This window comes from Natator depressus, chromosome 8 (genome assembly GCF_965152275.1).
Source record: "Natator depressus isolate rNatDep1 chromosome 8, rNatDep2.hap1, whole genome shotgun sequence".
NCBI lineage: Eukaryota > Metazoa > Chordata > Testudines > Cheloniidae > Natator > Natator depressus.
Genome location: NC_134241.1, coordinates 86,840,217 through 86,865,390, shown reverse-complemented (window position 1 = coordinate 86,865,390; position 25,174 = coordinate 86,840,217). Strand labels below are relative to the sequence as shown.

The window sequence follows — 25,174 nt, the reverse complement described above, 5'->3', positions numbered from 1 at the left end:
CAAATTTCAACAGCATCAGCAATACAGCAGCACTCTTTCTTCAGTTTGCCCAAGGCTATGGAAATAAATGGAATATACTGAATTCTACCACTTACATTTTCCCTTAAGTTTGATGTTGCCTACTTTGGCTGTGATAGTTCCATCTATTTTGTCACGTTTTTCTTCACAAATTGTCATCAGAATGGGCCAGTTCTTAACAAACAGCTTCAGACAGTCAACCAAGGAATTCCATCATGCATCTTGGGGGAGAACTAGTTTGGATCCTCCTGCTCTCTTCAGTGAAGCTGAGGCAAAGTGGTTGTTATGGAAGTATCTTGTAATTTCAACATGATTTTCCTTTATTCCTAGATTTGTACTTTGCTAAAAGATGCCTTAAATGAGCATTGCACCCATATGTCAAGTTTCAGGTTCCCTTCATTATCTTCTAGAATGCTTATCTTTTCTATGTTTGCAGCATTGACTGTGACAAAGCTACACACTTGAATTTTTGTTCAGTTTGTTACAGCTTAATGAGAAACTAGATGGGCTCATTGAATGATCCTGATGAAATGATGGTGTCTCCTGGAATCAGAGGCCCGGTCCCAATGCCTGTGATGACTTTGCCTTGCACCCAGTAACGCAGCCTGAATCCACCACGGGATCATGTCCTTATTACAGTACATGACCTATTTGTGCCACATTTGTAAAAAACTACCTCAAAAGTTAGAATTGGAGAAAAGATCCTTCTTCATATGCAGACTTTAACTCAGAGTTTTAGGTAGAGGCTCCATCAGGGATTCAGCATATTTATTATTTAAATGTTTTAAGAGCTTATCATAGTTTAGCCTTAAAACATATTTTGTATTAAAGTCACATTTCATTTTAAAACAGATTTAAAAAAAATTAGCAAAACAAGATCAGTTTGATTTTTAAATAAATAAATAGATAAATAAATAAAGACCCTGATATTTAATCACTTTTACTTAAATACAGTTATTTTATGCATTATGCCAGCTTGTATATGCAAGATGGCCATTAAATATAAACTCAGTACAATCCCTCAACAACCTCATAATCTCTGCCCCGCAGTCATTCTTTACCCTTCTCCTTAACCTCTCGCTCTCCTCTGGCTCTTTCCTCTCAATACAAACATACTTTAGGCTCTCCCATCCTCAAAAGATATCCTTGACCCCACTTGCCTCTCCAGCTACTGCCTCATCCACCCCCTTCTTCCGCAAGCTCATCGATCAGATGTGCTGTCTACAAGCCCTACAGGGAGTCTCTTCCAATTCCATTCTAGACCCTCTCCAATACAGCTTCCACCACTTGCACTCCACTGGAACAGTTCTCATTTCTCTAATGACCTCTTCCTACCCGAATTAGGACGGATTCTCTATCCTCAGTCTCCTTGACCCGTTGGCCACTTTCAAGAGGAGGAGCATGGTTGACTATGCTGAAGTTCTTGTCCTGGCTTTTGTGACTCTGTCCTTTCCAGGTTCTCCCTCCCTCTGATCAGCCTTCCGCATGTCATTTGAAAGATCCTTTTCCAACTTCAGGAGGAGGTAGAACAGGTCGCACAGGGCTTTGTCCAGGTCTTCTCCCTCTACACCTTGCCTCTTGGCAATCTCACTCATTCACAAATACAAGTTCCACCATCATTTCCCTGCTGATGCTCTCTCTATTTTAGAGAGTAAAATCTTAGCTGGTCTTTCAGACATTTCCTCATGGACTTCCAGCTGTCAGCTTAAGCTCAACATGACCAACACAGAGGTAAGCACTCTAGATAGACACAGATCCTCACATCCAGGCTAAGTTTGATCAGTTCTTCCTGCATAATATCTTGAAGATACAGTCTCTCCATCTGCACATCTAAGATTCTTGTCCAGATCTTCAACACCCTCTCCCCTACATTTGTCAAGGCCAATCTTGCCCCACTTATACCCATTCAAAACATTGCTGCAAAGGTCATTTTCCTGACTCATTATTTTGTCCAAATCACCCAGTATTTGTATCCCTCACTGGCTCCTCCTCTTCCATGCATCAAATGCAAGAGTACTTGTCTTCACTTTCAAAGCCTACCCCCACATTCACTTCATGCTGAGATATTGACTTCCCTAGTCAATTCTGCCAATGGCCAGCTTTTGATACCCATGTGTTCAGTTTTCAAATCAGCACCTTCATGATTCCTCCCCACACTGCTTCTTACTCCCGGAAATAGTTCCCTGCAAACACCTACAAAGCTAGCTCATTGATCTCTTTCAAATACTTAGTTAACGCTCTCCTTTGCCATCAGACCTACTCACACCCATAACCCCCAGCACCACCACCCAACTTGACAATAGACAGTCAGCTGGTACACTGACACCACTGCTCATTATGCTAATACTATCATTATTTCCTGGAGCTCCCCCATTCATCTGTTATATCTACCAATTGTTTCTTGTCTTACATGGCTGTGAACTCTGAGGCAGAGATTATCTTTTTGTTCTGTGTCTGTACAGCACCCAGCACAGCGGGCCCCTGGTCCCTAACAGGACTCTCGTGCACGAATATAACCACCACCATGGATGTGATTTGCTACAGGAAATGCCATTTCCGACTCCTCACCAGGAGCACAAAGAACTGGAATCACAGTTATCTTCCCCCAAATACTAGAATTACAAAATGGAGAGTTACCTTTCCTTCTCCTTCCCACCTCCCCCATTACTCAATCTCAGGTACCCACTCAAGCAACCCACCAAGTCACAATTGTTAGCCCAGTGTTCACAACTCCTTAACACCTTATTTTAGTAGGGATTTCCCCCCCCCCCCCCCGAAAATTTTGTTCATGACACTTTTTCCTTCCAGAACATGCAGTGATAAAAAAAAAAAAAAAAAATCAATTTAGACCCCAGGATTAATGACTACTTGGGATCCCAATTTCATTCCTTAGGGAGAACACGCACAGTGTCACTCTTGCCTTGGAGTCTCTGAAGTCGGTTTTATTGGCAGCATTCCCCTCTGCAACTCACATCCACTTACTGTACACCCAACAGAAACCTGGTAATGCTGAAAGTTGCAACTGAACACAATTCTACCAAAGAGCTCATAGAAACCAGCAATACCTACTTTTGGAGAGGCAAAAGAACATTTTAGCTTTCGGGTCTCTATCGCATGTGCCATTTCTTTCCATTCACTGAACATGTCATCACGATAGGCCAAGGACACATCAAGTGTAACTTCTGCATTGTCTTCTGCAAGGGTAACAACCAAGCTTATTATGAAAGGAACAGTATGTAACAAAACAAGGTGCGAGAATAAATATTTTAGAACATAAGGATAAACTGATTTACATATGGTGATGGAAATCCCCCCATTCAACTCATATGGATATTTACCCTCTATAGCAGGGGTCTCAAACACACATGCGGCCCGCGGAGTTATTTCCTGCGGCCCGCCATAGGTGCAGACTCCACCGGCAGCCAAGCTCCCCTCACCCCCTGCCCCCCCCGAACATGCTGCATCCCCGCTCCTCTGCCTACCTCTCTGCACTTCCCGCCGCCAAACAGCTGTTTGGCAGCGCTTAGGACTTTCCAGGAGTGGGGGGTGGGGGGAAAGGAGCAGGAATGTGGCATGCTTGGGGGAGAAGGCGGAGAAGAGGCGAGGCCAGGGTGGGGATTTGGGGGAGGGGTGAAGTGGGGGTGGGGCAGCTTTAACCAAAGTAAATCTAAAAGTAAATGCGTGTTTTGTCATTTGAGTGAGGTGCATTACTGAGTGTTTATATTTTATTAAAACCCCCTCTTTGTATTACAGTTTTTAAAAAGTTAATACATTGACTTTTAATAGCATACTATATTACTCTTCATTTTTGACCATACTTTTGTATCGTTGTATGAAAAGGTTTCAGTGATGCGGCCCTCGGACCAACACACTAGTCCTCATGTGGCCCTCGTGGTGATTTGAGTTGGAGACTCAAAACATCCTGCTCTATAGGATGTTTATCTATTCTCCAGTAAGAATCCTAGAAGTCCAGGGTGACCGATCTTTATTGGTCATGAGTGTTGGGTATTCTTTTCTATGCTTGCTAACTTGTAGTCTTATGTAACACGGCTCCTGGGGCACATGCACATGATCTGGCACCCTATGTCAAGGCTCTGCTGCCTCATGACTCACTTCACCATGGCTGCAATTGAATTTATATTATAGCTACCAATGAAAGCCGAACTCTCACTCAGTAACGGGCCCTACCCCACTTCACGTACTTATATTAAGTATAGTAAGATAGAACATGTTAAAAAAACCTTAATGGACATTCTCTTCTGCTTTTCTCCCACTCATTCTTTTCCTGTCCATTTTCACCATTTCTAATGTCTTTCTCAGAAGAGTGTCTTTCTTCACTTCACACTTTGAAGAAGATGCAGAAAATGGTGGACAGGCCTGGAGCAGTAGTTGTTCAAAGTACAGGTTGCCACAAACAGCATCTGCTTTGAAATTCCCTAAAAGTGGAAGGTGGCATGGCTGCGAACAGACCAGAATCTCACCATGTGATAAGTCGCCACATACATTCCATCTAATCTACTCAACTGAAGAGGTTTAGAAAGGCCATTTATATACAAACTATGAACAGATATGTTTTACAAAAGGGATCTCGAAACAAAATCCACCTCATCCCACCGCACTTATTACAGTTCACGTGGGTGCAGATTGACAAGGAACTCTGTACCCAACATATTCTTTTGAATCTCTGGCCCAAACCATGGATGCTGTGCTCTTTTGAGCAACTGGCCTTTACAGTTTACAAGGGATGATATTTCAACTCTACAATAGAATAAGAACAGATTCTTGAAGCTCTGCTTGGCCTACGCATGTGTCATCGTTTTCAGAGTTATGTTTTTGTTGGGATTATGTAATGGTACACTCATACAGAATGCTGGGAAGGGGTGTGGATGGGTTTGTGGTTTAGACTTGCTATTTATAGTGTGTTTGGAGGTGGCTCTCTCAAACTTTAATGTGGACGCCAACATGGTTTTTCTGAGCTGTTTTTGTCGCATGTGTGATCTGTGTCTTCCAGATCGCTCATGAGTTCTGATATCCCAGAACTATCTTTGCAATAGTTAGTTAGGCTTCCTTGAAATATGAATACATGAGCTCAGGTCCACTGTTTTAGCATTTCAGCAAATAATGGCTAAATAGTCCAGTCAAACTTGGTCCCAAAAACCCACCCACATACCCCAGTTTTACAAACCATAAAATGGGAATATTCAGGACTTCAATTCCAGTGGGAACAGTTTTTAAAAACCACTTCATTTTTGCAAACTAAAACACTGCTGCATTATCACCGGTCATGAAAACCAGAAAGCAAAAAATTAAACTCGTATATTTTTGTCCAAGCCAAGAGAAATGCAAAGAAAAATATATTTAATTTTTCAAATTTTCAGAGTTTTATTAAGCAGTAGTATGGGATTACTCCACCCATCAGAGATGCAACCTGACTGAAGTGTCCCTTCAAATTGACAAGAACAGAAAGGTTCTTATGTACCAATACAGTATAAAGAGACTTGGATTCCCCACCTGGGTGCATTGGGTGGGTGGGGGTTTAAAATTATTTGATATATATACACACACGCACAATTTCTGCTAAATACTTTGAACCATGAAAGGTTTGTAACTCCTACTTGTATTGGCTATACTAAACCCCTTAGACAGTTAACTGTTCTTTCATACTTTTTGTTCAGCTGGGTAACATTGCTGATGTTGCAGATTTAAAAAAAAAAAAAAAACACAACAGGGACCATGTATATAGTTAACATACTATAGTAAGATGTGGAAATTGGAGCAAAAAGCAGACACCCCACTATGTTTGGCTGCAAGACAAGGGAGTGGTTTTAAAACTGGATGTCAGACACAGATCATCGGAGGAACGAACAAAGAGACTCCCCATCAACATATTACTCGCTTCTTGTAATGCCCAATACACAGTATGTGCTTTCTTTACAGAAGTAAGGCACAACATTTGTCCTGAGGAGCTTATACTTTAAGTTAAGTTAGAGAGGTGAACTGAGAATGGGGCATGGGAAAAGGGTACAACATACAAATAAAGTAGTCAAATTGTGCTTCTTGAGCTAGTTGGTATAAATTGGCTGCCTATGAGGAATTTAGCATGGCAAAAAATTGGGTCTTCAAGGAGGAATTTAAATATAGAGGGTAGGGACCTTGCAGATGAAGTCACAAGAAATATTAGGACCTCTAAACGAAAGTCTCACCCAAATGGCCCCCTCATATTCCATTAAGGGCTCATCTTCCAGTGGTCTTTTATCTTCTCTACTCCTGGCTTTTGGGTGCCTCCACTCCAGATCATATGGAGTGCTCTTTGAGCTCAGACAGCTGCAGGATGGGAACAGAGCCCATTCAAGATAGCGCCAGGTACTTTTGGGGATGAGAGTAAGGATTCCATCCCCCAAAACATAATCAGAACCAGGATAATAGGCAACACCTTCAAGGCTTTGGAGAGGCAGCCACACATCCTTCCTATGAAGGGAATTAAAGAGTCATGTATGGGCAGGGAAAGGTAGAGAGGAGTGTGAAGAGGGGGTTGTATCTTCTCCATACTTAAGGTATAGAGAAAGCAGGAGAGATTTGCGATTCAGGGAGAGAGAGAGTAGATGAGGAAGAGTAGCGCCTCGCCTGTCTCTGAGTGCCCATAAATATATTTAGCTTGTCAAAATATCAATGTTCAGGGAATTAGTTACTCAGTTCCTCCATGTTGCATAGAATTCTCCAGTTTGCAGAACCATGTATGGCTGCAAAAACACTGCGGTGGATGGGGTTACACACAAACATGGTATCCACCACCTCCTTTGGTGTCAAAACATGAGACTGGCCAGGCACCTATAACAGGCTACCGTATATAGTTAAGATTCAGATTAAGCATGTGTAGTTGTGAGGGTTTCCCTTCCACTTCCCCCCACTGCATGCTCAGACCAGATGAACCTTCCATAGATACACAGGACACTTGTGCACAGAAAAGGTGGTTATGCAATTCCATTGTAAATGTAACAAGATGCTGCATGGATAACAGAGCCATGGCTGGAGAAAATTCCAGATTTCACATCCTCATAGCACCTCAGCTGTCAATACCAAGATGTGGTGAATAATAATCTGACCTGCCCCACTGGATTATTTTGAAACTCTCTAAATGAGAAAATAAACTTGTTTATACAGTAGGCAGTGTGCCAAGGATGACTGTCTCCTGGTACCCACGTTCTCCTAAGGTTTCCAGCCAGTCACAGACTTCTCCATGACAGTTTCATGGACATCCATAAGATAACTGAGGTCACAATTACAAGAGCCCTAAAGAAAGACGATTTTGCTCTCTTTGCATTCCCCATGTCACATCTCAATGTGTCTGGATTTTGAGGCTAGAGATTCAACTGCTAGGAGCTTTCACCCGACTCCCTTTAAACTGTTATTAGGGTGTGTGTGTCTGTGTGTGTGTCTGTGTGTGTTGAGAGAGAGTCTAAAAATAGGGAAGTCATTTCACAGAATGACAGGTCTGTGCCAGCCGCATACTAATAGAGCAATCTGGAAAGACACTTGCAACTAGAAAAAATTGTCAGTTTTGGCATTAGCAGACGGCTAGCAAATGATAGAAGTACAAGCCAGCCAGCCTACGAAAAGCAACGGGCCAGCTCACACAAATCTCAGTAGGAGCATGCAGGGCTAGACGAACTATGGTGTGATTACCATCACCACTTTTTTTTTCCTGAAGGAGATTTTTTTCCTTCATGCTGACAGTACTGGAAACTTAAGTCATTCACATCTATTAGGATTTTTTAAGATTCACTTAAAATGTGTCTCCCCACCCCCACTTTTTTTATATTTATTTGGCTGAAAGTGTTTTACGTCCTTCACAAAACAGTTAGGGAATGTTGTAGGGAAAGTCACGCCATTGATTTACTACGTAATAAAATGCTGCCAGCACCTCCTGCTTATAAAGCACATTTCGTAGAATCGATTTCAAGTGTTTTCCTCATTTTATACATGTTGAAACTGCGGCAGATATGTCAAGTGACTTGGCCAAGTTTGTAGCAAGAGTCGGGAATAAAACCAAGTCCAAGTTCACTAACTGTAAATAAAAGTAAATCCGTTCTTTGCATAAGAGGTTAAATATAACGTAGTCTGAGGAGGAGTGCTAATGTTCATTATTACTGATCTGGAAGACTGGACCATTGTGCATTGATGATGTACAACAGATGAAGCTTGATAAACAAGAAAGTCCTACGTCCAAGAAGGTACAGCAGACAAATACTGTGTCCAGTGATACAGCACATTATCTCTCTTCCACTAAGCATTCAGCTATAACCAATGTGGTGATGGCGGCAAGATGTTCAGACAGTTATTTCTATTACTTAAGACTAGAGAGGACTGAGGATTGGAAATTTAAGTTGAAGGACTTAAGTTATGAGAACAACAACTGATAGAATCTAATGCAAACCTATTAAGCAAGTGAAAGAGGATTTAAGTTGTTGTTGGATGTGTACCCAAATTGGAATATTACCTCCTGAATGCAAAGTTACTGCCGAAGGATCAAAGGCCAGAATGCATGAAAGTTTAGACGAGCATAAGTGCAGGCAATGGCCTGCTAGGTGCTGGGCTAAGTTGAGGCATGTGTACTGTAGGTCATTCAAGAAACAGTTGGTTTGAAACCAGGTGCTTTATGGTGGAATGAGCACTGATGAGCTGAGTGGCATTTTAGCCTGTCCCAAAAAGTTTCCAGTGTTCTCTAACTCAATGACAGAAATAAGATCTAATTGCACAGTAATAGAGTAACACTTCAGGTTTCAAAAGAAGCCTTTTGTGCCGACTCTAAACAAGCGATTTCTTGTGGTCAGAAACCAGATCACCACAATGCTCCCCCCCCAGTTCTACTTCACTTTCAAGGTTGCTGCCAGCCAGCTAAATGTCAGATTATTGCATACAAACATTCCCTCAGCGAGTGCCATCCATCGTCCTGGTAACTAAGCTCTTTCAACAGCTGTGTTATTGATGGAGACTGGCCAATGTTATCCACACAGAGCATTTGTTTCATACAGCTTATGTGAATGAAACTTACTGCACTGAGATAAGACTGGAATTCTATTTGCAGTTGTTACCTGCTTGACCAATTAAATGAAATATGCATGGCACATTTCAATAGCCAAATACAGATCATTTTAACCACTTCAGCAGTTCAGACTTCTTTGGCAGATTTCTCCATGCTCCCCATCTTTTGCAGAACAGTCAAACTGACCAAGAGGATTTGTTGTTTTCAATATTTGAGTAAACATTGCATTAAATAGGAATAGCCGGTTTAGATGCAGAAATTAGCCATTTTTAGAGAAAAGCCAAGCTCAGGCAGCTTTCAATGTGAGTTGAAAGACATAGAAAAAGGCAGTTTGCTCTTAAGTATCTGGATCCTTATCAAAGACCTAATCACGTTCTAAAGATGTGCATGAAGGTGGTCTTCCTTTCTTCTGAAGGGCGTAATACCATTCAGCATTCCTGAAGGTACATTTTAGGGCTACCCAATTTGTGTTGCTTTGAGAAAAACCATCTTACAGAGTCCACTTGGGGCCACAGTGCCATGACTAGCATTTCATTCTACCAAAGGAAAGCCCCCGTTTAGTCAGTGACCAAGTTCTAAAGTTATTGGACTGACATACATCCCCAACTTGTGGCATTCTAAACAGTCAATGATGCATAATGAGCAAGCAGAGTAATACTAATTAAACTGTGGTAGAACTATGACAGTCTCCCATTATCCTTGCCCTATGGCTCAAATGGCAAAATTTAGAACTCTAACTGGTCAGAGGAAAAACCTACATCAAAAATAACATGAGTCACTGCAACCATGTCTCTGGAGCCCTGCCCCCAGGCAAATATTGTATACATCCTCCCTCCCAGAACCCTAATATCAGATTCCTCAAAATAATCCAACTCAGCTAGAAAATTCAAGTACCGAGAAGTATTGCAAATACACTTTTGTTCAGCTCAAACACCTTGCAGACCCCTAATGAACAGAGCTCCTGGCTTTTGCAGTGAAAAGTGAAAAGCAGTTCAAGCAAGCATCAGAAAGTTACAGGGTCGTTGTTGAGTACAGATGAACATCCCTCTTATCCTTTCTCTGGTTTTCTGACTGTGCCTATGCAGATTGCAGTAGCCTTGAAAAGCTAATTTATAAATGCAAGGGATATGTGCTCACTAGAAGAAAAAAAAAAGTGTAGATTTAATATGGTTGATTTTAGCTTTGTTAGGAGTACTACCGATTAATTTGTAACAACACTACATAATAATTTGGGACATGGATCTTAGGGGACTGACTTCCAAACAGTATCATAATGGAGATCAACCATGCATTTTACCATTGCAAAGTCTTTCAGAATGAGCTCTTGCAGGTGGGGCCAGCCCATGTTCTCATCCAAAAACGTAAGGCTACTACTCCCAGTAACAACAAGGAGAGGACAGATTCATGTTCACTCAACAAGAGCAAGACTAAAATAGGAATGATCTCAAGGTAATGTTCAATCATACGAAAGAGTCCACTCCGTATTTGTGCTCTCAAACTGAGGGGGTAAAGAAAAAGGCCATTTCTGATGGCAGATCAGATCAGAATTACGCTTCAGCATTCTTTGTTGGGAGGGAGAGGAAGAAGGAGGAGGAGGAGGAGAGTTCCTTATGCTAACTTTCCTTCCTTTATGGAGCTGTCGCCTCCCCACAATTTCTTTTTCAATGAGAAGGAGCCTCCCTAGCTCACACAAAATTTTAACAACTGACTATTCTTTCCACCGGCCATTCCAGCACTAGCACGCTGCTTTATAGCCCATCCAGTAAAATGCTGCACGTCAGATTAAAACAGCACTATCTGGTTAGCATCACTAACCTAGCATAGTTTCTGGAACTTTTTTAATTTTCTCCCATGCAGAGGGAGATCTTGGATCCCAGCTAGTGACCTTTGTTTTATGGTTCAAGTCCTAGTTCCACCAAGTTCAGTGGGAGCGGTATTAAAGCACAAAATGGTTTGTTATATAGTACCATCTGGCAAAGGGGGAGAAGACACTGCTCTTACCATGGTCACTCCCTTTTGTATGGTTGGGGGATATTTTGATTTTTCCATGATTTTATACACAGAAAATAATCCATAAATTGACAGAGCCTCGGGACGTTAAAATTCTCCTTAAGATGATGGTTTCAAAAGGGAACAGCATTTATATGTTCTCAGTTCATATGTACCCCATGTAGCTCAACTTTGTCTACATAGAAAATTAAAATACATTTTAAGAGAAATTAAAAACAAAAAACCCCACACACTATGGTCAACGTTTTCTTGTACTGATCAAACATTTGGGGGGATACGGTGAGTGACATACTTATCTCATTATTTTTCTTGAACGCAATGTCCAGCTGCAGGATAACAAGTATGAACTGGAACCAGGGACTCATCTCCTTGGTGGGGAGGGGGATGTGAACAGCAAACACAATGTCATTGGCTTCTATTTGTCTGCTCATTGCCTCGTCAAGATCTCGGATCCTCTCACACTGGTTGGGTCCCCAGGGCATTAGCCATTTGGTTTTGTGGTGGTTTTTCCGGACATCTACACATTTTATTGACAGGTAGGGCACAGCCGAAGTGGGACTTGGAGCTGAAATTGAAACAAGCCACATTTTTAGAATCTTTAACATGTTACATGACTAACAGTTTATAAAACCAGATTATCCCCTCAACCCCACAGAAAAGTACAGGAAACCAGTTACAAGAGAGCAGTCATTGCTATTAGCCTTTTAAAAATACTTTAGGAATCCTTTCAACGTATGCAAGAAGCAACACAGTAGTTAAGTAAAGAAGTTTCTAGGTGAGAAAGTTTTAGCCTTGTTCCACTGACTAGGCATGCCAGTGGCATTTTGCATCACATGATGGAGTAGCCACTGTGACCATGAGGGCCACTTTTAAAGGCGGCCAACCGGAAGTGAGGTGCAGAATGTAGTATGTCTATCCACTGGATCAGGCAGTGTTGTCCAACTTATGGCCCTTCGAAGTGACTAAAGGAAATGTGGTCTGAAAAGACATTTCTGTAAACTGTGCACTGTGATTTTACTAGATCAGTTGCTACATGGCATAGTGGAAGAACTTACAGATGTGAATGTGCCACCTATGCATTTCAACTTCTTTAAGAGAAAGAGGCAATTACAGATTTTCAAAACCTAGCCTCTTTTCTTGTGCTTGTAATTATTTATTTGAGAGACAAAAAAACTAGCCGAAGGGTCATATTAGACATTAGACAACAATATATCTAATTTGTGGGTTCAGTCATGTTATGTCACTTGCACATCTAGATACTTGTCCAAGGAGATTTCTAACATAAGAAGGGAGGCCAGGATGAGGCATTATAAAAAACAAAAAGCCACATGCATCCCAGCTTACTTTATCTAGCTAGAAAACATATCGCTCTTAGTTCTTAAATACAAAGCCATTCCTTGCCTTTAGCCTTATTTCTGCAGAGAGAAATTTGAATGCAAGTTGTTTTTAAATTGCATCAGCATGATTTAGCCAGCTGAATGCACAGAGCTTGAGACGAGACACCATTTGGCTCCATCCACCCCAGTTGGTTAAGCCACGTTAACACATTTTAAACTGAATTAGTCTTCAAAACAGCGCTCATGGTAACATTACTACTTCTGGATTAACTAATGACTTCCATTCATGGCAGCAGGTCTCTAGGAGACACCATCACTCACAGGAAATTTTGATAGATGGGCTTTACAAACCAGGAGTAAGAGGCTTTATTGCGCTTTTTGTAGCTTGCTAGAAATGTCACCTTAAAAATCTCTGGGCTGTGAGGCTCTCAGTCTTTGCAGTCACTAATTCAAGTTTCTGCAGTTGTGCCATACTTGCATCCTGTGCAGCTGGGGCCAGAGATATCACTGTGGCCCCTGAACAAGATTTCACAATGCCTTTTCACAGGAGTTAGCAACTCGGATGCCTTTTCATTGGGTGCTACAGAGTTGTAGCAACAACAGATGAGGCTTCCCCTCAACTCTGACTCTGCCCATCAAGTGAAACCTTGGGGAACAGCAGCAAAGTGGTAGAGGAAAGAGTCTGCAGGACTGCCAAGGTTGACACATTGGGTTCAGATAAACGCATGACCTCATGCTCATGATGTGCATTTGGGGGGGGAGAATGCTCTTCCCAGAGAGTTACCAGAGTAAGTGGCCTGTGCTTTAGAGTTCTGCAAAATGTGGCAGTAGAGCTAGCATGAATGCTCTCAGTCTGCAGAGCTACACTATACCATTATGCAACCTTCAGACTGTAGTAGCCACCCATCAACCTCTTATCTGCTGGATATTCTCCTATATGCTGCGGGATGAGGTGGGCTGGGGGGGAGAGATCTACACATCTTCAAATTAGGCATCCAGATATGTTCCTACAGTGTGGAAAAACTCCCTGCACACTTACACACCTACCTTATAACAGCTCCATATAGGGCTGTATTTCCCTAGTTTGTTTACGCCCAAGAATGTAGGCGTCAGAATGTAGGGGTCAGAAGAATATAGCCTCTCTCTCTCACGTTTGTGAAGAGGTGTGGCAGCAGATTAGTTGAATGGAGACAAGAATGCACAGAAATTGCCTCTTCGAGTTCGGTTGGTATGAGAGACAGAGCCCTACCAAATGAAGATCAGCGTATTGCCAATAAAAATACTGTTTCTTTAAAGACTTCTATGAGGAGAAGTTTCTCAAAATGTACAGTCCCCATGTTCAGTTAGCATATTAATAAATTACCCAAGAGGCTGATATTCCAACAAATTTCAGAGTAACAGCCGTGTTAGTCTGTATTGGCAAAAAGAAAAGGAGGACTTGTAGCACCTTAGAGACTAACCAATTTATTTGAGCATGAGCTTTCGTGAGCTACAGCTCACTTCATCGGATGCATACTGTGGAAATTGCAGAAGACATTATATACACAGACACCATGAAACAATACCACCCCACTCTCCTGCTGGTAACAGCTTATCTAAAGTGATCATCAAGTTGGGCCATTTCCAGCACAAATCCAGGTTCTCTCACCGGCTATTACCAGCAGGAGAATGAGTTTGTGTGTGTGGTTTTTGGAGGGGGGTGAGGGGGTGAGAGAACCTGGATTTCTGCAGGAAATGGCCCACCTTGATTATCATACACATTGTGAAGAGAGTGGTCACTTTGGATGGGCTATTACCAGCAAGAGAGTGAGTTTGTCTGTGGGGGGGCGGAGGGTGAAAAAAATCTGGATTTGTGCTGGAAATGGCCCAACTTGATGATCACTTTAGATAAGCTATTACCAGCAGGAGAGTGGGGTGGGAGGAGGTATTGTTTCATGGTGTCTGTGTATATAATGTCTTCTGCAATTTCCACAGTATGCATCCGATGAAGTGAGCTGTAGCTCACGAAAGCTCATGCTCAAATAAATTGGTTAGTCTCTAAGGTGCCACAAGTCCTCCTTTTCTTATTCCAAAAAATATTTATCCTTCATGGCCCAGTTTCTGCTTAATCTTGCAGCGAAGTTAAAAAGTGCTCAAGTAGGTAAGCAGACATAGGAGTGTGACTTCACAGTGGGATCAAAATAAGATTAGCTGGTGGAAAAGGAATAAATGGATTCAGCTCCAGGTACCTTCAACAATAACAGAGATGAACTGAATATTATTGGTCGCAGCAATTTACTTTGCACACATTCCCTTTCAATATGTCCCAATGAGCAAGTCCCTGTGTAAAGCTCATATCAGTAACTGATAAATAACCGTATCATGAACCTTATCATGCAGATGAGACAATGACCTGCTCTGATTAACTGAATCAAAGCATGTTGCTCGGGTAAAAGTGTATTTCTCTTGCTGCTGGATCATGCCTTAAAAAGCAAAAAAAAAAAAAAAAAAGCAAGTTGGATAGTACAATGAGTGTCTGAAGCTACTGTCCCATCTGGAAGACAGCCATGAATTTAACAGTTTCTAGCACTGAAATTCAGTGCTGCTGCATTCATCACCCTCTCTCCCCTTGCCCTAGCCCCCAGAACAGATCTGATTTCCCTATGTGTGAGTGAGTAAGTCACAGACCCGTTACACTACACAGCTATAACCAGTTCAGAGGACACACAATTACAACTTGGATAAAGAGCTCAAGTGTAGATGGGACCTAACCCTGTAATGCAGGCAGGGCTATATTCAGTCTACCCTACAAGATTCATCTGTGTTGCAATCAGATTATTTTATGTAATTAGCGTAGAGAAGGTTTATTTGGACAAAACAAAGAAACCCAATTACGTTGGATTGCCATTGTATTCATACCCAATGGCCTTGTCTACATTATGCTGTTTTTCCATGAAAATTTCCCACCATTGCTATCAGCTTAGTGGTCGCAATCGTAGAGAACACTATTGTAGACAGACCAGCAGTTACCAGCCACTTTGTGGTCTAAAACTTGTTCAGAGACTGTTTAGACAACAGTGACTAAGGGGGTGTCTACACTTGCCATTTAAAGCGGAAAAAGTCCTTTTTGCGCAAACACCATGGGAGCATCTACACTTGCTAATGACTTTTTGCAGAGAAACTCAGAAGTTTAACTGCAAAAAGAAAACCACCGCCACGAGAGGCGTACAGCTCTTACCGGTGATGCTTTTGTAGTGAGATACAAGTGAAGACACGTTCTTCCTGTTTACACAGCTTTTAGCCTCTGGGGGATCTCCCACAATGCCTAGGGGACCAGCAGCTCGGACGCCAGGTAAACAGACATCCACCCCTCCCCCTGTAAAGCCCCGGGAACTTTGAAACTCCCTTTCTTATTTTCTTGACAAGTGCTCACTTATCTGGCCAGGCGACAATGCCTGCTCCATGGAGCAAACGATCCCCTGCTTGGAGCAATACTGAGCTACTGGAGCTTATCAGTGTTCAGGGGAAGAGGAGGCTGTGCAGTGACCCAGGATGCCTGGCGATCACACCCCCCTCCTCCCACAAGACCCATCATCAAACTGGAGAGAGCTGCACTGGGGGATAGCTGCCCTAGAGCGCTGCTCTCATCGGGGGGATGGAAGTGCTGCTAATGTAAACACTCTGACACCTCCAGAATTAAGTGAGTACACAAACCAGCGCTTTACTTTCACCAGTTCCCTATCAAAGCGCAAAAATTCTGCAAGTGTAGACATCGCCTAAGACATCTGATCACTAGTGGTTTCACCATTGCCTAGGTTCTGCAGCCCAGGTGAAACCTAAAACCACCCACTGGCTCCTCACACAAAGCAGAAGTTGGTGCAATAAGGTTCTCTAAAGTTCCTTGCTCTTCCAGTTGAACTGGTAACAGCTGAGGAGAAATGTTTTGTATGGAGATTTATTTTATTGTGTTAAGTCAGAACACCACCAGGACACTTGGGATTCATGGCAGTTTTAGCAGCTCTCTTTGAATGCTTCAAAAATATGCTGTTCTGTGCCCCTGCTGCTCATCTTTTGAGGACACGTGGAGAAGTAAAGAGAAATTTATAAGACATCTGGATTCTGAAGCTGTCTGGCAGCACTTCAGAGATCAGCAAGTTTTACTCCATGGCACAAACTATGTTTTATCTCAGTGGAATGACTAGTGTCTAATCTAGACTGCTACCCACTTCAAAGCAATGGTGGGCCAGAGATGTGACTGAAAGCAAGCACTTGGGGTCCTAGTCTCCTCTCACTTAAACTCGTTTTGCACAAGTGAACCTCCACGGTCTTTAATAGTTACTCCTGATTTACACCAATGTGAGAAAAGAGTTAGACTTAAAAGGTAAATAAAACAGATGAAACCCCAACAAATCCTTCAGTACTGGATGTAGGAATCAAAGAATTTGATGGTGTTCAGGGGTTTTTAAAGTTCTTCTTCTCTCTTAGAAATAAAGGTTTTGTTTTAACATCGCTTCTACTATGCAAACAATGATCATTCTTGTGTGAAAGTAGTTCTGCCATGTTTCTAATGTCACCTGGGAAATAAATATTTTAAAACTACACATATGCATCAGAGAACTCACAAACCCTGGAGCTAAGTGGAACTGGAATCATTCTGATTCTGAATCTAGCAATCATGATTTTGAGAGGGTTCTAAATATGACAGAGTTCTCCCATTCCTAGCTGAGTGTTCATATTTCTGCAGTCTTGTGTGATACACAGTAGGAATTATTTTCCAGAGTGGGAAGTGGCAGTAGAAAAATTGAACCAGGAAAAAAGAAGAAGTTTTGTGCTTTTCACAGCATTTGGGCATTTCATGAAGCATGCAATCACTTCCAGATTGGTGCTTCTAAAGACAAAGAAACATTCTCTACATACAAAGCAGAAAACATGTCAGGGAAACTATCCCATCTGTGGCATTTAAAAAGGAGAAGAGAGGACCAGCTAACATTAAATGAAAACATTCTTGCTGCTTCTGCTTAAACCAAAGTCTAAAAAGCCAGGGCTCTGGTATCAATTGGTTATGGAAACTGTGGCATCACAAAAATGTTGTATTATTTTGTTAAATGAAAACAATCTTTTTCCTCTTTACAACCAACTGCCATTAGTATAAAAAAAAAAAAATCAAAAATACCCCCCAAAAGAATCTTAGAATATATGCCATACTGTCTCTAGATACAGGACATTTAGAGTACAATTAGGTTATTATGACCAGAAGGGAAAGCGTTTGCATTAGTCCCAATCCAGGAAAGCATCTGAAACACATTGAACTTTACATTTGATTTCAGTGGGATGTAAGGACTGTCTTAAATAGTGATTACCTAAATTAGGGTCAGGGGTTCGGAGATGCAAAACATCTCAGTTTAATAAATGTTTGCCCTAGTACACAAGGAGTAATAAGAAGTGTGGTACGCATTTATCTGGTCTCCCACCAGTTCACTTTTAATGGTCATTACAATTAGCAACTGAGCTACAATGACTAGCCTCTCAGAAGAGTGAGGCAATCAAGACATTCCTTAAATGTTATATTCCTTTCCCCACCACCACCACCCATTAAAAACCCACAACCAATATTTAAAAAAAGGAAGTGACATCAGCTTGCATTCTGGTTCACCCAGTAGAGCTCTCTGGCATTTTCTCAAATATCACAACACTTGGTAAGTGCTGGAAGTCATAATAGGTCTAAAATATTATGACAAGTATTTACAGTATAAGGCTATGTCTAGATGTGCATTATACCAAATGAACTAAAAAGAGAGTCACTACAAACCAGAACACACTCCACAATTCTTCATAGCAACCAATTCAATATAGTTTGAGCTCTCAATAACGTCCACTAGATCATTCCTACCACAGTCCTAGTTTAACAACTGATATCCAGCTTTCTGAAGCATTACGAGTGATGTAGCATTAATATAAGATACTCCGTATTGCATTTATTTCAATTATCCAGTTTTTTTGAAATCAGAGCTAGAGCTGGTCAGAGAAGTATTTCTGAAAAAAAATGTTCTTTTGATTTTTGTTTCATTGAAACACCAGAACGTTTTGAAAAGTGAAAAATTTTCCACATACAAAAAATTTAAAAAAATTTCCCCAAACTAAACTTTTTGTGTACCAAAACAAACAGCTTTCCTCAGAATCATTACAGATGATGTCAACAAGTGCCCTGGTGATATGAAAATATAAATGGAAACTTCATCTAAAATTATTTGAAAGGGAAAGATTCAAAACACCCCTTCCAACCATTTACATATTTTCACTCTAACACCTAGAGAGGGGAGAAAAAAAAAATAGCATGCAGAACGCCAGTGATCCAAGCCAAACATCTACAGGAAGAAAACGACATAGTAAGTGTGGTCATTTTAAATATGAAAGAAGGGGGCTAGAGTCAATGCAGACTAAGCTCCTACAGAATTCTGTTTTCATGCTGTCACCACTAGCTCTCAACAACCAGTAAAGAACTTGCTGGTAATGCTTTTTGGTATGTTGATTTACTCACAAAGTAATAAAACCCACATGCAGATTGCCGCAATTCCAATTATACAGCAAGGTGTAGGAATTCACAGGACAAAATCCTAGTCAGTCTGATTTTTATAATTAGTTGGAGCACACATGCCAGCAAGCTCAAACACAGATAAAATGGCTCAAGAATCAGACAGACATCACACATGTACAGATTTTATTAAAGCTAATGTTTAAAAATCAAATTTACACAGGTTAAGAGGGAAGGTACTGTACATCTGGGGTCAGGCTTACACACAGGTCTACTTGAACAATTTTTAAAAAGTCAGTACTGCCCCTTTGGTCTATTTGGCTGAGCTGATTTGTAAAATGAGAGTTCAGATTTATGACAAAGTTATTATAACTGACAAGAACAAGGCCTGGTCTACACTAGAAAAATCAGATCACAACTATAAATCGCTCAGGGGTGTGAAAAGACCACATTGATCTGGCTAGTTAAACCAACATAAGTCCCCCCGCAGACAGTGCTAGGTCAAGGAAGACTTCTTCCATCAACCTAGCTAGTGCCTCTTGGAGAGACTGATTACCTATGCCAACAGGAGACCCTTGTAGGTAGTACTTACACTTAAGCCCTACAGTGGTGCAGCTGTAGTGCCTGAAGTGTAGACAAGCCCCAAAGTGCTCATTAGGGCAAGAAATGTGGGTTATTCCAAGAGCAGGCTGGACAGTTGAAGCTCAAAGGGAAGTTTTCTGGGGCGGGGGGGCTACTACCGTCACAATTTTATTTCAAAACATTATCTGCAGGTACTTGGATGAACCGAGAAACAGAGCAACATAGCCAATACATGCAGTACTGTAACCAGGGTGGGGCAAACGGGGCAGCCACCCAGGGCGCAAAGTCATGGGGGCAGAAAAATGCTGGGGTGTAGAACTTCCTTTTGTAGCAAAATCCCTCCAGAGGTAAGAAGCTGGATTGAAGACAATATGGAGATGAGGCATCAGCCTTTTATAGTCTCTTGCCATGTGGTCTCTTTCTTTCTTTGTCCCAAAGACAAGCTGTCCATCACATGGCATGGAAAAACCTCACAGTTCTGTCCATAGGCATGTCTCTGAATGCCTTGCTGAGTCACAAGGTGTGTGTGCAAAAAGAAAAGGAAGACTTGTGGCACCTTAGAGACTAACAAATTTATTTGAGCATGAGCTTTCGTGAGCTACAGCTCACTTCATCGGGTGCACCTGATGAAGTGAGCTGTAGCTCACGAAAGCTTATGCTTAAATAAATTTGTTAGTCTCTAAGGTGCCACAAGTCCTCCTTTTCTTTTTGCAGATACAGACTAACAGGTCTTCTACTCTGAAAGGTGTGTCTGCCTTCTTTCAATGGGTCAATTGTGTAGCTGATGGTTCTTAATGGGCCATCAAGCAGGCTAGGCAGAGCTGACACCAACTTGTCTGGTGTGTCTCCCAGAAGCATAGCATAAGTTTGAACTACAGACAGTATAGAGCTAATACTTATAACCTTAAATACAAAAATGATACATGCACACAGATAACAATCATAACCAGCAAACTAGAACCTTGTCTTAGACACCTTATTTGACCCCCTTTATACAAGATTTGGTGCCACTACAGGACCTTGGTTGCAATGATGATCTATATGGTTCCCGTTCGTGTCAATAACGTCACATCGGGAAAAAACCTAGCAGGGGGTGTAAATATGCTTGCTGTCCCTGGGCACTAAAATGTCTAGTTACAGCTCTGAATGGGTTTTATCTGGGAAGGTTATTAAAGGCAGTTAGCTACAGAACAGATCACACAACTTTTGATCTTTTTGTCACAAAGATCCCTTTTGTTGTCTCTGCCCTCCACTATAAAAACCATACAGAGCTGACTAAGTCGTGCCCAGATGGCCCTTTATGCCATTGTAGCACCATCAAGGCAGTGGATCTCCTCAGACATATACTGCCCCTCTCCAATAGTCCCTGAACTGCATTCCATCTAGTCACTGCTTCCACAGGCCCCACTAGGGAGCCATGAGAAGCAAAGTATAGGCTACCACAGCCCCAGCAAAAACAATCCGATAATTCTATGGTTAAAGCCAAGAAATAGGTTTTTAAAAGGCAGCTGTGTCCATGATTATGTAACAGATTTGTGTCTTTGTTTTTTTCCATCCCCCACCACCCCATTAAACATGCACCTTCGCAGTAGAGTGTTAAATTCCTTTAGCCCCACAAGACAGTAATCTAGCTCTAATGACTAACAAAAAACCAGCAGCTTTGCATGAAGAGTTTGAATTCTAGTTTTGTTTTTTTAAATAAAAAGAAAAAAAGCTCTCCTGGAGCTTTTATACACATTGTAAGGTCTTTGATTTAAAGCAGGCATTTCTGAATTAAGAGGGATCATGATTTCTTCTTTAATGTTTCCTGCTTTGATGCAACTCATTATGGCTTTAAATATATGTTTTCATTGCTGGCTGATTATGATTTTAGATACTTGGCCTGCAACCTCAGATATCTCCCCAGCCAAAGTTATAGCTCTGAGAAAGAAAAGACAATCTCTATATATTTCTTGTCAGGAACTGTACACCAAACAAGCATTGCCACTTGGCTTACATTACTTGTTTGGCTCAGATCCCATTAAACTGGAGAAAGCGTTAAACCAAGTGGAGAAAACGGTTTGTGAAACTGCAGCCAAGTCAACTAACAGTATTACAAAGTGCTATGCAAAACAACTCTACCATCAAGAGATTTCAGTTAAATATTGGTGCCAAGCATGCTGTTTTTAACCATGCTGTTTACATGCTTGCATTTGGTTCAGTTGTACATGTGCCTTGGTATATTTCAGTAGAAAGGTCATTAAAAATGACATTTCTGAGCATAATACAGTGTGGTATTGCTAGCCTGAGATCTACAAGTGCTGTTGTAATGAAAAACAAATGCAGTAATTACTGTTTAGATAATTTACTAGAGGTAACCAAGTACAAGGACTATTAATCAGGAAGTGTGTCATAGAATGGGGAGCTTTTCAGAAATTCTTTAGTGTAGGTCAGTAGTTCTCAACCAGGGGTACCCACATACCCCCGAGGGTATACAGAGGTCTTCTAGGGGGTCATGAACTCATCTAGATACTTGACTAGTTTTAGAACAGGCTACATAAAAAGCACTAGCTAAATCAGTACAAACTGAAATTTCATATGATTATTTATACTGCTCTATACTCTACACACTGAAATACAAGTACAATATTTATATTCCAATTGATTTATTTTATAATTATATGGTAAAAATGAGACAGTAAGCAATTTTTCAGTAATAGTGTGCTTTGACACTTTTGTCTTTTTAGGTCTGATTGTTAATATAAGAAAAGGAGCAGACAAACTGAATTATAATGAATGTGCTGACAGTTGTGCAAATACCTCAGACTCCTCGGTTAAGAACTTACATGAAGATAATGCCGCCACCAGTTCCAGTGCATGCAATAAACTGAGTAATGACCAACAGAAACAGACTGTCTCTTAGGCCATGTCTACACTATGAAAGTACTCCGATTTTACAGACATCAATTTTTGGGGACAGTCAAGTGCATGCATCCACACTAAGCACATTAATTCGGTGGTGTGTGTCCAAGCATGCATCGACATTCCGAGCGGTGCACTGTGGGTAGCTATCCCACAGTTCCCGCTGCCCATTGGAATTCTGGGCTGAGCTCCCAATGCCTGATAGGCCCAAAAATTTGTTGCGGGTGATTTGGGTAAATGTCGTCAGTCAACCCTCCCTCCCTCCAGGAAAGCAACAGCAGACAATCATTTCACGCTCTTTTCCCTGGATTGCCCAAGCAGACACCACAGCACAGCAAGCATGGAGCCTGTTCAGCTCACTGCAGCAGTTATGACCACTGTAAACACCTCGTGCATTATTGTGCAGTTTATGCAGAACCAGCACCTGAAAAGCAGGCAAGGAGGTGATGGAAGCGTGATGATGAGGACATGAACTCAGTTTTCTCTAAAACCGCAGTCCCCAGCAATTTGGAGATCATGCTATTAATGGGGCAGGCTCATGCTGTGGAATGCTGATTCTGGGCCCGGGAAACAAGCACAGACTGGTGGGACCGCACAGTGTTGCGGGTCTGGGATGATTCCCAGTGGCTGCGAAACTTTCGCATGTGTAATGACACTTTCATGGAACTTTGTGACTTGCTTTCCCCTGCCCTGAAGCGCAAGAATGCCAAGATGAGAGCAGCCCTCACAGTTCACAAGCGAGTGGCAATAGCCCTGTGGAAGCTTGCAACACCAGACAGCTACCAGTCAGCTGGTAATCAATTCAGAGTGGGCAAATCTACTGTGGGGGTTGCTGTAATGCACATAGCCAAACGCAATCATTGAGCTGCTGCTATCAAAGCTAGTGACTCTGGGAAATGTGCAGGTCATACTAGATGGCTTTGCTGCAATGGGATTCCCTAACTGTGGTGGGGCTATAGATGGAATGCATATCCCTTCTTGGGACAGGACCACCAGGGCAGCCAGTACATAAACTGCAAGGGGTACTTTTCAATGGTGCTGCAAGCACTGGTGGATCCCAAGGGACACTTCACCAACATCAACGTGGGATGGCCAGGAAAGGTTCATGACGCTCATGTCATCGGAACTCTGGTCTGTTTAGATGGCTGCAGGAAGGGATTTACTTCCCAGACCAGAAAATAACTAACTGTTGGGAATGTTAAAATGCCTAGAGTTATCCTTGGGGACCCAGCCTACCCCTTAAAGCCCTGGCTCATGAAGCTGTACACAGACACCCTGGACAGTAGTAAGGAGCTATTTAACTATAGGCTGAGCAAGTGCAGAATGGTGGTAGAGTGTGCATTTGGATGTTTAAAGGGTCGCTGGTGCAGTTTGCTGACTCACTCAGACCTCAGCAAAACCAATATTCCCATTGTTATTGCTGCTTGCTGTGTGCTCCACAATCTCTATGCAAGTAAGGGGGAAGACGTTTATGGCAGGGTGGGAGGTTGAGGCAAATTGCCTGGCTGGTGGTTACACACAGCCAGACACCAGGGCAGTTAGAAGAGCACAGGAGGGCGCGGTGCGCATCAGAGCAGCTTTGAAAACCAGTTTCATGACTGGACAGGGTACTGTGTAACACTTGTTTGTTTCTCCTTGATGAAAACCCGCCCCCTTGGTTGCCTCTAAATTCCCTGTAAGCCACCCGCCCTCTCCCCTTTGATCACATCTTGCTTGCAAAGGAAATAAAGTCACTATCATTTAAAAAACATGTATTCTTTATTAATGGATTATAAAAATAGGGAGATAACTCACAAGGTAGCCTGGGTGGGGTGTCGGAGGAGGGAAGGAAAAGGCCACTTTAAAACTTCTTGAATGACAGCCTTCTGTTGCTTGGACTGTCCACTGGGGTGGAGTGGTTGGGTGCCCAGAGCCTCCCCCCCGCGTTCTTGGGCATCTGGGTGAGGAGGCTATGGAACTTGGGAAGGAGGGAGGGCAGTTAAACAGGGGCTGCAGCAGCAGTCTGTCATCCTGCTGCCATTCATGAACCTCCACCAGATGGCGGAGCATGTCCGTTTGATCCCGCAGTAGCCCCCAGCGTTGCCTCATGCCTCCTCTGATCTTCCTGCGGCCATTTCTCCTCACATTCATCAGCCACTTTCCTGTACTCTGCTATTGTGTCCCTCCACACATTCTGCTGAGCTCGGTCAGTGCTGGACGACTGCATGAGCTCAAAACATTTCATCGCACGTGCGTTTTTTTCGCCGCCTTATCTGAGATAGCCTTTGGGACAGAGGAGGGAGGCTTGAAACATTTGCAGCTGCTGGAGGAAAAAAAGGGAGTGAAGATACATTTTACAGAACAATAGCTATACTCTTTCACGGTGAACAACACTATTCACAATACATAGCACATGTGATATTGGTACAAGGTTGCATTTTGCATCTTATATTGAGTGCCTGCGGTTTTGATGTTAGAGATCACACATTCAGTGCCAGGCAACAGAATTCAGCTTGCAGGTGGCCATGGAAAGCCATAGTCTTTTGGCTTCTGCAACCTTCATAACAGCAGCGTCCTCCTCTCCCATACCAAGCAAAGCATGTTGAGTTGGCCATTTAGTGCTGTGGTTTTCCTGTTAACATGCAGCAGCCAAACTAACCCCCGTCATCCCCCCCCCGCAATCCAATTCTCTGGGGATGATTGTTTTACCCCTCCCCCCACGTGGCTGCTAGCCAAACACGAACAGCTCAGTGCCAGTGCCAATGCCAATGCCCCCCACCCACTGCATGGCTA

At 42.3% G+C, this 25,174-nt stretch overlaps 1 protein-coding gene across 2 annotated transcripts in view; it reads right to left on the bottom strand.

The window, feature by feature from the left end:
- WLS (Wnt ligand secretion mediator) overlaps positions 1 to 25,174 on the bottom strand; it is a 64,094-nt gene that overhangs the window by 16,209 nt on the left and 22,711 nt on the right. For both annotated transcript variants that reach the window (XM_074961552.1, XM_074961553.1), the window contains exons 2-3: positions 11,364 to 11,636; positions 3,088 to 3,212 (exon numbers count right to left, since the gene is read on the bottom strand). In XM_074961552.1, the coding sequence (XP_074817653.1) occupies positions 3,088 to 3,212; positions 11,364 to 11,636 (398 nt within the window). The remainder of the gene's footprint in view (positions 1 to 3,087; positions 3,213 to 11,363; positions 11,637 to 25,174) is intronic.